This window comes from Tachysurus vachellii, chromosome 12, assembly GCF_030014155.1.
Source record: "Tachysurus vachellii isolate PV-2020 chromosome 12, HZAU_Pvac_v1, whole genome shotgun sequence".
Classification (NCBI taxonomy): Eukaryota; Metazoa; Chordata; class Actinopteri; order Siluriformes; family Bagridae; genus Tachysurus; species Tachysurus vachellii.
The window spans coordinates 4,659,103-4,671,609 of NC_083471.1; the positions used below are offsets into that span (position 1 = coordinate 4,659,103).

Genomic DNA, 12,507 nt, shown 5'->3' on the forward strand with positions numbered 1-12,507 from the left:
AAGAACATGAGCATGGTCCATGAAATATCCAGCGGCTGGATTTGGTAAGACAGACAGGAAACCGGTTATGAAATTTACATGTAGTTACTCACACACCAGCCAAGAAGGAAGTCAACATTACATAATGAGAATTCAGCAATGGTGTTCCACAAATTGGTGGAGAAGCATCTACCCGCCTAATACTTCAGAGCCACACAGAAACATAGATCATGTGACATTAGTGAGTACATTAAGCTGCAATATTTACTTCACAAATTTAACTATATTTCAAAGCTGTAATGTACATCAGTATAAAAGGAGTGTTTACAAAGACTTACAGGAAGTAATAAGATACATTTACCACATGAGCTGAGGAACACTACCACTCTTTTAAAAACGAAGAAATAATAATAATAATAATAATAATAATAATAATAATAATAATAATAATAATAATAATAATAATAATAATAATAATAATAATAATAATAGGGGGCACGGTGGCTTAGTGGTTAGCACATTCGCCTCACACTTCCAGGGTCGGGGTTCGATTCCCGCCTCCACCTTGTGTGTGTGGAGTTTGCATGTTCTCCCCGTGCCTCGGGGGTTTCCTCCGGGTACTCTGGTTTCCTCCCCCGGTCCAAAGACATGCATGGTAGGTTGATTGGCATCTCTGGAAAATTGTCCCTAGTGTGTGATTGTGTGAGTGAATGATTGTGTGTGTGCGCCCTGCGATGGGTTGGCACTCCGTCCAGGGTGTATCCTGCCTTGATGCCCGATGAGGCCTGAGATAGGCACAGGCTCCCCGTGACCCGAGGTAGTTCGGATAAGCAGTAGAAGATGAATGAATAATAATAATTCATTCATTCTCTACCCCTTATCTGAACTATTCTCGGGGCTTAGTGGTTAGCACGTTCGCCTCACACCTCCAGGGTCGGGGCTCGATTCCCGCCTCCACCTTGTGAAACAACTACTCTCTGACCAGATTACAGAATTTAACACAAGATAAAAATAGTGATATTCATGCAGTCATAATAAAAAAAACTACCATTTTTGCTAGACGATTCACCTGACAACCATCCCCCCCACCCCCAACTCCCAATAAAATAGTTCATGGTTCATTTTGAGTTCATCACCATAGTAACATTACACCAAAACTTAGTCCGTCTAAAAACTGCATTCTCAAGTCTGACCACTAGATGCCGCCACAACGCTTCTAATAATAAAGTACATCAGCAACACGCTTGTTCGGTTCGTTTGTATACCGGTTAAAGCAAGTATCTCCAACACGACCGCTTCTGAGTAGCTTGCCTAAAGTTTCATAAAATATGTACAACAATATAAAATCAAATTAACTCAATAAATCTGTTTTTAAAATTCTTCCCCAATTAAATTCACGGACGCCCCGCCCCTTTTCGGTGTTCTATCGAAATCTGACTCCCCGGACAAATCATACTCATCTGCACGTGCACTCGCATCACGACTTTTACACACAGCTAGCATCGAGACCGTGCATTTAATCGTAATATAAACGTAAACCTGGAAGAACAAATTGAAGTAATTTGGATAAAGAAAAACAAACGAAAACACGACAGATCACTTAAACATAGAAGCTACCAAACAATTTGACCTTGAAATGAATAAATCCTGCTGCATGAAGATGCTGGACGACTGGTGCCTGTGTTTAATACTGCAAATTGCACTTGCATATGAATGCAATAAAAGCTATTATTAATCACATGAAGTCCAAATACAATTTCAGGTCTCTGTTTTCACAATTAATATCAATATCAATGTGTTTTTTTCTTTTTTAGACTTGCTGAGGACATCAGGTTATGTGCCATGGGACTTGTAACAATTTTCTAAATAACACAGGATCCATGTGAATGAACAAAACCTGACAATAATAACTGGTAAGTCTACTCAGCAAAAATGATTTATTGCAGAATATGACTGTTTGATATTGATTTTTTTTAAAGTTCACACATATGGCTGAATCAGCTGTGTATATATATGTTAGCAATAATCTAACACGCATTATTCACTAACATGGTAAATAAAATAGTTCACAATATTAAACTCACACTACAGACTGTTTTACTGACACAATGTGCTTTTTTTATTGCAAAATTACTTACCAACATTTAAAAAGAAACTAATATTTAATATAACATACTATCAATTATTAATTAAGTATTAATGTTTAATTAGCAATAACATCTCTCTCGATTATTGTTTAGAGAGAGAGAGATGAAACCTTGTTAACAAAGCTCTTTAGTTCGTATCAGACTGTGTCCTCATTCTCATTTGTATTCTACCTCTGTGTCAGAACATTAAAACTTAATTTTCCCTTTACACCTCCACCAGCTAGAGATACCAGCTGTTCCCTTGTCCATCTCACTTACACACACACACATACATTTTTCTATTCTTGGCAGGACCTTACATTAACATGACCACAAACAAACAAATCCTGAACCTCCAGAAACAAACAATACACACACAAAAATACCCAGTGTACAAAGTCAGAACTATCAGACTATATGTATAAATACTGAAGGTTGCCTCCTATACAGTGTACTTTGATGAATAACAAATCTCAGCAGGGTGTAGTTGAGTGTTTTGTTGCTGCTCAATTATTTTCTGCGCCGTTGGTCAAATTGAGCTCAGGATGAACACAATGCACACAAGTTTATACGGCTAACACACAAAACAGGTTATATATTTACTAATCAGACAGAAATTAATCTTCATAATCCTTAACCCTCACCCTGGTGTATAATCCAGTATGAACTGAACATTTCTGGTGTAAAGGAGTCAGAAAACAAAGAGCAGCACTGACTGGAAAGTCATTTGGAAATCTTTTATTACAGTTAAGCACATTACAAAATGACTAATTTCTTCCAATTATTTAGTACAGAGTATGAGATCAACTTCATGACTAGCAGATGAGCATGTAGTAAAAACCAGTAACAAAAGGTATTTAAAAAAATAACAATAATAATAATAATGATGAAAGAAGAATAGGTGTTCAAGTCAGGTTTAGTACTGCATCTCTCTAACAAGGCATGAGAATCGTCCGGTCTAACAACTAGACAGATATACAGAAAAAAGAGGTGTGTGTAGGAAGAAATCAAGATGATAGAGTGAACTAGGGTGTCAGTTTCAGCCTGAATCTGTTTTTTCTTCTTCTCTTTTTGATTTTGTGCAACTCAACCACACAGCACAGGCACTTGAGCTTCCCGTAAAACACAAACAAAAAAAACAACACATCAGCTAGTTAGTTAAACCGTTTATTTTGGCAATCGTTCCTTGATAACTTGGATAGAAATGTTTCTACTTCTAGTACATAAGGAATAAATTTGAACTGTATGTGGGTTTGGTCACGAATTTAAGACGTCTTGATTTGAATCACCATGGAATACGAGTAAATATCGTCTGAAAAAAGAACAGCAGCTAATTCTGGATTTTAAATGAAGTCTAAGTAAATCAGTCATTGGTTATTAGTGGGTTTATGAGCAGAAGAGAATGGTTAGAGAAAAAATAAATAAATAAAAGGAGTCAAAAGTGTTTTTGTATTGTAGAACTGACAATACATGGAGCCTCATTAAGAATTAGAAATAAGCCATGGATTTGTGGTATGATCTCTACATGTTGAACCTCCGAAGCCTTTAAAACGACCTGCATGAGTGCAATGACTAAAACGCTACAGACAAAACTGTGAGGCAAACACGAGTAAAATGAGGAACACTGGAACGCTGAACTAACTCGAAGCCTCCGAGCCGTCGATCTGTTGCACCTTGAGCAAAAGGTCAATCTGTCAAATATAGTGCAATAGACTAAAATGAGCTGTCGAGAAACACACAGCTTGACACACACCATAACAAACACACAACAGCACAAGACGACACAAGAGTAAAAGTATGAGTGTGCTTCAGTGATCCACCACTCAGCTGTCAGTCAAACTCTCATATGATTTAAAAAAAAAAAACACACACAAAAAGGGAGCCAGCAGCTATCATACTTATAATATATAGAAGTATAATTAGTACAACTTTGAGTTACACATCTACACCCACCACCACCGCTCAGATGCTTACTATGGAGTGTATCATCATTTTTTTTGTGTTTTTTAAATATCAAAAGTTATATCATAAGCATTAACCATACTACATCTAACTCCCTCTAAACCCCGAATAAAATCTACAGCAGATTTGTTACATCCTCATTATTTACTCGACACGGAGTCGCTACGATTCATCACGCACGAGCCATCGCAACTTCGAGAAATTATATATATATATATATATATATATATATATATATATATATATATATATATATATATATATATATATATGCAAATATATGATCATGATTTCACTAACCCATGTCATTTCTGTGTATTTTTTGTAATATTCCTTTAAAAAAAAAATTCAGTAGTAAATTAAAGTTCAACTCTATGGTCAGGATGATCAACAGTAGTTTAACCGGGCAGCGAGTGACATCCGTTCTCCTGTCCATCCGCGTCCAACGATGACCGAGCGACGTGAATTAGCGACACATCTGGGGCAGCCAATCATAATTCACATTAAATCATCCATCAATCCCCTACAACCAAAATTATAATGTCTTTTTTATTTAAAAGAGTATAATAAATTCAATTCATATTTTTCCAGCTCTGTTCAGTTCACTCATAGATCAGCTCTGTTTGCTTATATACAATAAAGTGATGCGGAAATACAGCTAAATAAATTAACGTATCATCACATGACGAGCTCCAGGTCAGTTGATTGCTGTGTCTCGTGCTGTCGGTTTTATACATGTGCTTGGTGAATATGAGAAATGTGCTTTTTTGTCTTTGTGTAAAACTGTAATAGCCATTAGAAGGCTTGATTTGTGCTTAGATCCATTCCTGTGTACACACTGTTGATCATCGTTCATCCCTTCTGTCTGTCGCTCCTGGGATCTTTCCAAGCTTGGTAGCAGCTCTGTGTAATTTTGCCTGCATGTGTTTGAGTCAGATGCTGTCGACAAAGCTGCCGGGAAAGAGGCCCGTCCTGCCGTTCCTCTGGAGCGTGCCTTTGAACCAGCCGTCCTCACGCTTCTTGTGCACGAACACGATGTCGCCCTCCTTCAGCTCCAGCTCGGCCTCGCTCTGTGGAGGGTACGACACCACCACACGGTACCTGCACGGGAAAAGCCAACAGCATACAGCTTAACATCACGTGTTCAAGCATCTGTAACAGAGTGAGGCATCTGGGCTAAATGCCTCTCGAAAATTAACACTCGAAGAAAAACTACAGGAGGTGCTGCCTAAAAATATCTACCTCCGCTTCAGAAAGAAAAGATGCCAAGACACGATTAACTTTCCAGCACAAACTGCATGGCATAGACTGGACCGGTCTGGACCAGTTTGATCCATGCAGCATGAGCCACAAAAAGTGTTTTGACCTTGTGTGTAAGAAGAAGAAGGGGAAAGATGAGAAGGAAGAAGGCGGATGGAGAACAAAAAGAAGTAGGAGGAGGTGGAGGGTGAAAAAGGAAGAAGGAGAAGGAATAAAAGGAAAAAGGAAGAATTATAATCAGACAGAGGAGGAAAGGAGAAGGAAGGAGGAAGAAGGCCTTGTGATTAGAATTTCATTGCTAGCTTTTATTGCTTTTGTCCAAAAATAAATAAATAAATAAATTTTTAAAAAGTACCATGTTGACATTACTGTACCTCTCGCACACTATTGGCCGTCCATCGTGCTGCACAGAAAGCAGAGAGGAGCATGGCTGCCGTGGTGGCGGTGCAATAGGAGCGGAGTTTTCCTGACAGCCAGTCCTGCGTGCAGTCTCAGTATTTGATGATGATGATGATGATGACGATGATGATGGAGGTGCAGGTGAGTCTGATTCCATGGGACAGGGTCCGATCCTGCAGTGGTTTCCACTGGCTGCTGCTGTTGGATTGGACAAGGGCTGTTCAGGTGCCATGGCTCCTTGAGGCATGTCGGCAGCAGCGGCTTGCTCCGTCTCCAGAGTCGGAGATGAGGGTGGAGATGGGCGGAGTTTCTTTTTATTGGACAACAGCTTCAACAGGCCTTTCTTCTCCCTCTGAAATACCGAAAGAGTATGTGAGTTAAACACAGAATGACAAGAGACAGAAGCTGAAATGATTTCATGTAATTCTCACTCATTTTTTTGCCTTCACATTTTCAGGATCCAAAAGTGTCTTGAATCTTGAATGTCGTTAAATCCCGACACTGTAAACCCTCACTGACAAGGCTGATTTTTAGTACTCCTGTACTATCCTCCAACAACCTGATTGGTCAGGAGATCAAACGTTTTGGAGGCACAAATGATCGTGGTGTCAAAGAAATTGTAATGCATGTACTTGCGGAAGAGAAAAGGCGGAAAGTTGGAAAGTAAATGTTTGAGCAGATCCAAATTAACTCAGTAAGAGCATGTACTGGTTTACTATTAAATTAGTATCCAATTATTACTACTGATACCAAGATACTATTTTATTTCTCACTGAAGCAAACACACTGTAAACTGTAATCTTTTTAACGTGTCCTTTTTAACGTTAGCTTTTAATAGTCGGCCAGCAGGCGAGGTCTTCAGTACCACCATGAAGTTCTCCTGCTTTATGAACCACGACTGCATTTCTTACGAAGTAGAGGCTGATGAAAAATGCGAGCAATGCCCGACATCTCTGATTGCAGGAAAAACAAAAAAGGAATTGATAGGATAGGAGAGGTACCAGTCCGGGAAATCACGGTTGTCGAGGAGGTTCCTGGCTGATAGACAACGAAACCTTCAGGGCCATTAAACTGGTTGGTCAAAAGGTGTTTTCTAATCTTTAGAAAATATCTTCAGATATTTGCAGCTTTGGAGATCCATCTAAAGGTCAAGGTTTATATTAACATGCTCTAATATGTTATAGTTTCTTAATTTATTAATAGAGGCTTAAGTTAGACAGGAACTTTTATGAGTCTCCAGAGTCAGAGCTTTTCTTTAAGTAGGTTTTGTGAAGGGTTTTGTGGTTTTTCAAGAACATCATGTATTTTTGTGTCTTATTATTTGAGGGGGGGTTAAGGGGGGTTTAAAAACAAAAAAGAGAAGCTGTTAAAGAAATGACCGTCTATAACTGCTCTCCTGCAAGAAGATACTCTGCAGACGGTTCACAGCATTAAAAGCACAGTAAGCTTTTTTTTTTTTAAATAAAATAATGATAGCGTTGTTTATTTCCGTCTAACGCCCCCAGTCGTGGTTTCCTTCCCTTAATGCTAATATTCAAGCAGCTCTAATAATTTGAAGCAGATACGCACATGTTTGCAAGAACACAGAAGCTTAGGCTTGGTTTTCTAGGCAGTTTTCACAGCATGTTATTTGATTCAGTGTTTTAACTCACAGATTCCAGGCAGGCAGATGTTTTATGCTGTTAAGTATCCTCAGGCTTCCATTAAGAGGGTGTTCACACTCTGCACCGCACAACATCTCTTTCAGATTCGAGTCATTAAAGACTAGTTAATTAGCTAATTAAAGAGAGTAAATGAACACACACACACAACTCCACAGTGATGTCTAGATCACTATTCCTAACTTTTCTCAATCAGCAAATCTTTTGGATCTAACTATGAAGCCTCACCTTGTCTAGTTTACAAGCAGGAGCCTGATTTGCTGCTGTGGCACCGAGAGGCTTGGTGTTGCCAGGAGCGACCGGGAGCGACACCATGGCGGTGGGTCTCATGCCATCGACCTCCAGAGAAGCAGCGCTGATGTTGGGTGGGGTAAGTGAGGCGGCAGCACAGCCCATAGCCACTCCCATTCTGCTTGACGCAGGGTTGGAGGCGGAGCTACTACCAGGTGCTGGCTGCGGACACACAGCAAGGTGAGTCAGGAAAGCCATGGCGTTCTGGGACTGGATTGGCGTTACGGCTGCAGTAGGGCGGTCCTGATTGTGGCACACGGCTAAATGTACATCAAAAGAAAAAGACACCGTGTCATCTCTGTACGTCAGCTCAAAGGTTTTCAGCAATAAAATGAAAGAAAAGTGATATCTTACCAGTCCTCACAGCATTGCGTGCCTGGTTCACCGTCATCTGTGACGTCACGTGCATGAGCACTTTCGGATGCTGACCAGGTGGAATGTGGGCTGCCGTGACTACAGCTGCAGGGATGGGGCTTGAAGGGGTGTGGCCTGTGCAAACAGGAAGGGGCTTGTTGGGGTCAATGCCAGCCAGAGCCACTCCAATGGGAGAGGACGAGGAGCTGACAACGGTGACGCCACGTCCGGCCTGCGAGCACATCGCTAAAGGAACTTTGGGCTGACTGCTGCTCGCAACCGTCCTAAAAAACAAAAAAAAAAACCACAAATAGAATCGTTTAAAAATAACTAATATGAAGGAAGGCTTTGTGTGTGTCTGTGTTTGTGGTACCTACCTGCTAACAGGACTCATGTAGTTGCCGGGAAAAACTCCGATCTTGCCGGTGTGCATGGACGTTCCTTTAAACCAGCCGTCCTGACAGCGCTCCAGCACCAGGAACATCTCGCCCTTTCTTAGCTCCAGCTCGTCATCCTTACGGGGTGTGTATGGGAACATCGCAACATACCTGAGTCCCACAGTGAACACACACAAATCATTTAATCACCATCTCTGTGAAGCATCGCATTGCAAATCACAGAACGCAGGAACATTTTGTAATGTCAAGTTGAAATACCAGAACAAATCACTCTTAACGACATCTTTTAAAGAGAGAGGTCACAAGAAAGTGCAGGATCATGAGGTTATTGAATCCGTAATAGTTGAGTGTGTTCTTAGGTAGTGAGAGCGATGCTGGAGAAAGAGGTGAAAGGTCAGGGGGGTAAATTCAGTGTCAGACTGCGGGATGGGACCCGAGAGACAAATTGCGTATGTGACATTCCACCCTTTCCCCACCTCTGAACTTTCACCTGTGCTTAGGGAACGCTATTTGGAGGGAGGTCAAGCAAAGGCAGAAATCTCACACGCGTAGCAAATGAGAAACATGTACAGCCACAGATTTACTGCAGGTATGTGTGCTGCTTTGACACTTACACAGTTGGTCTCTGGCGTCCGCTCTGGTCGCTTGCAGTGGGGGACGGCCTCTGTCCCGCGGCCAGCGACGACGCCGCACCCACAGAGGAGGATTGTGGGGGAGGAGGTGGAGGAGGAGGCAAATTGTCCTGTTAAAAATGAGCAAACGACAACGATAAACTGTCTAATGTTCATTTATCCATCCATCTTTCTATCCATTCATTCACTCATTCTTCCATCATTTCATTTACATCATTTGGTAGACGCCCTTATCCAGAGCGACTTACATCTCATTTTATACAGCTGAGCAATTGCGGGTTAAGGGCCTTGCTCAGGGGCCCAACAGTGGCAGCTTGGTAGCCCAACACCTTAACCACTAGGCTACCATATGCCCCATGCTTCCATCCTGCTTAGGTTTGTCGCTGCTCAAAACAAATTCCTCATACATCAATTTTCAAAGCCTGACACAAACCACATCTATTCTCTGATTACCTTTAACACTAACCGCTTACTTCCTGATGTGCTGACTGGAAAACCTTAATGTGATAAGAACACTGGGTTTAAAGTAAAGTACTGCAATGCTAATACTCTTAACCGTAACCAACACTGGAAATGAAGAGATGCAAGAAAGCCCATGACACAGAACACACACACACAGGCATCACAGACACATCCATCACTCAGACATGAGTGTGTGGTCTAAGGCCAAGAGAGCACAGAAGTGGGGAAAGGATGGAGAGGTCTTAGTGTCAGATGACACACTGGACTTGCTCCTCTTTTGCAGTTTCTGCGTGTGTGTGTGTGTGAGTGAGAATGTTTGAGCATGAATGTGCTTGAACTAATTATCTCAGTTCAAGCATCAGCTATACACCACACACAGTCTGACGCACTCATCAGTCGCAAACACAGAGTCTCTCTCACACACACACAGTCTGACACGCACTTAGTCAGTCTCTCTCGCGCGCACACACAGTCAGTCTCTCTCTCTCTCACACACACACACAGTCAGTCTTTCTCTCACACACACACACAGTCAGTCTCTCTCTCACACACACACACAGTCAGTCTCTCTCTCACACACACACAGTCAGTCTCTCTCTCACACACACACAGTCAGTCTCTCTCACACACACACAGTCAGTCTCTCTCACACACACACAGTCAGTCTCTCTCACACACACACAGTCAGTCTCTCTCACACACACACACAGTCAGTCTCTCTCACACACACACAGTCAGTCTCTCTCTCACACACACAGACAGTCTCTCTCTCACACACAGTCAGTCTCTCTCTCACACACACAGTCAGTCTCTCTCACACACACACAGTCAGTCTCTCTCACACACACACAGTCAGTCTCTCTCACACACACACAGTCAGTCTCTCTCTCACACACACACACAGTCAGTCTCTCTCTCACACACACACAGTCAGTCTCTCTCTCACACACACACAGTCAGTCTCTCTCACACACACACAGTCAGTCTCTCTCACACACACACAGTCAGTCTCTCTCACACACACACACAGTCAGTCTCTCTCACACACACACACAGTCAGTCTCTCTCACACACACACACAGTCAGTCTCTCTCACACACACACAGTCAGTCTCTCTCACACACACACAGTCAGTCTCTCTCACACACACACAGTCAGTCTCTCTCTCACACACACAGTCAGTCTCTCTCTCACACACACAGTCAGTCTCTCTCTCACACACACAGTCAGTCTCTCTCACACACACACACAGTCAGTCTCTCTCTCACACACACAGTCAGTCAGTCTCTCTCTCACACACACAGTCAGTCAGTCTCTCTCTCACACACACAGTCAGTCAGTCTCTCTCTCACACACACACACAGTCAGAGTCTCTCTCTCACACACACACAGTCAGAGTCTCTCTCTCACACACACACAGTCAGAGTCTCTCTCTCACACACACAGTCAGAGTCTCTCTCTCACACACACACAGTCAGAGTCTCTCTCTCACACACACACAGTCAGAGTCTCTCTCTCACACACACACACACAGTCAGAGTCTCTCTCTCACACACACACACAGTCAGTCTCTCTCTCACACACACACACAGTCAGTCTTTCTCTCACACACAGTCAGTCTCTCACACACACACAGTCAGTCTCACACACACAGTCAGTCTCTCTCTCACACACACAGTCAGTCTCTCTCTCACACACACAGTCAGTCTCTCTCTCACACACACAGTCAGTCTCTCTCTCACACACACAGTCAGTCTCTCTCTCACACACACAGTCAGTCTCTCTCTCACACACACAGTCAGTCTCTCTCTCACACACACAGTCAGTCTCTCTCTCACACACACAGTCAGTCTCTCTCTCACACACACAGTCAGTCTCTCTCTCACACACACAGTCAGTCTCTCTCTCACACACACACAGTCAGTCTCTCTCTCACACACACACAGTCAGTCTCTCTCTCACACACACACAGTCTCTCTCTCACACACACACAGTCTCTCTCTCACACACACACAGTCTCTCTCTCACACACACACACAGTCTCTCTCTCACACACACACAGTCAGTCTCTCTCTCACACACACACAGTCAGTCTCTCTCTCTCACACACACAGTCAGTCTCTCTCTCTCACACACACAGTCTCTCTCTCACACACACACAGTCTCTCTCACACACACACAGTCTCTCTCTCACACACACACAGTCAGTCTCTCTCACACACACACACACACACAGTCAGTCTCTCTCACACACACACAGTCAGTCTCTCTCACTCACACACACAGTCAGTCTCTCTCACACACACACACAGTCAGTCTCTCTCTCACACACACACACACACACAGTCAGTCTCTCTCACACACACTTTATGCACTTCAAAACATCATGGAAAGTTAGTCATGTGACCGATATGGATCTTAACCCCAGAGTGGGCCTGCAGCTGCGACTATACACCAAAGACTTCAAAAATCACGATTACTTCCCCAACACCAGAATCACTGACCCCTTCACACTACACACCTCTCACTCACACACTAAACAGTCTTTCATCCACTTTCAGAGACGTGACTACAAAGTGTTGGAACTGACCACTGGGATGGAGGCGTAGCTGGTCTCTGGAGGAAAAGTGAAGACCGTGGCCGTCGTTACAGGACTGCTTGGAGGTGGCGTGACGATGAGTCCTGTTGTGCAAATGTGAACCTGGATGAAAAAAAAGAGAGGGGGAAAGACAGGAACGTTAATTAACCAGAACCAGCCTGCAGAAACACTGAGACTCAAGAAAAAAAGAAAAAGAAAATCAAGGGGATGTTTCAGATCCTTGTAAAGCAGACAGGACAAGTCTGAACGTGACGGTTGTAAAGAAAAACAGAACTCAATCCTAAAGAGATGCATCTGTCTTCACCTTTTTTTTGTTGTTGTTTTTTTGCCTGCCTAGAAGCCCGTCTATGCATACATGCTTTGCACTCGTGAACAATTCCACCT

General features: G+C 42.7%; 1 protein-coding gene across 1 annotated transcript in view; it reads right to left on the reverse strand.

Moving 5' to 3' along the window:
• Window positions 1-2,828: 2,828 nt before the first annotated feature.
• Window positions 2,829-12,507, reverse strand: part of sh3rf1 (SH3 domain containing ring finger 1) — a 42,124-nt gene continuing 32,445 nt past the window's right edge. Inside the window, exons 6-12 of the mRNA XM_060882972.1 lie at window positions 12,115-12,225; window positions 9,045-9,172; window positions 8,410-8,580; window positions 8,033-8,316; window positions 7,616-7,938; window positions 5,702-6,078; window positions 2,829-5,168 (exon numbers count right to left, since the gene is read on the reverse strand). Of these exons, the coding sequence (XP_060738955.1) occupies window positions 5,000-5,168; window positions 5,702-6,078; window positions 7,616-7,938; window positions 8,033-8,316; window positions 8,410-8,580; window positions 9,045-9,172; window positions 12,115-12,225 (1,563 nt within the window). The 3' untranslated portion in view covers window positions 2,829-4,999. The remainder of the gene's footprint in view (window positions 5,169-5,701; window positions 6,079-7,615; window positions 7,939-8,032; window positions 8,317-8,409; window positions 8,581-9,044; window positions 9,173-12,114; window positions 12,226-12,507) is intronic.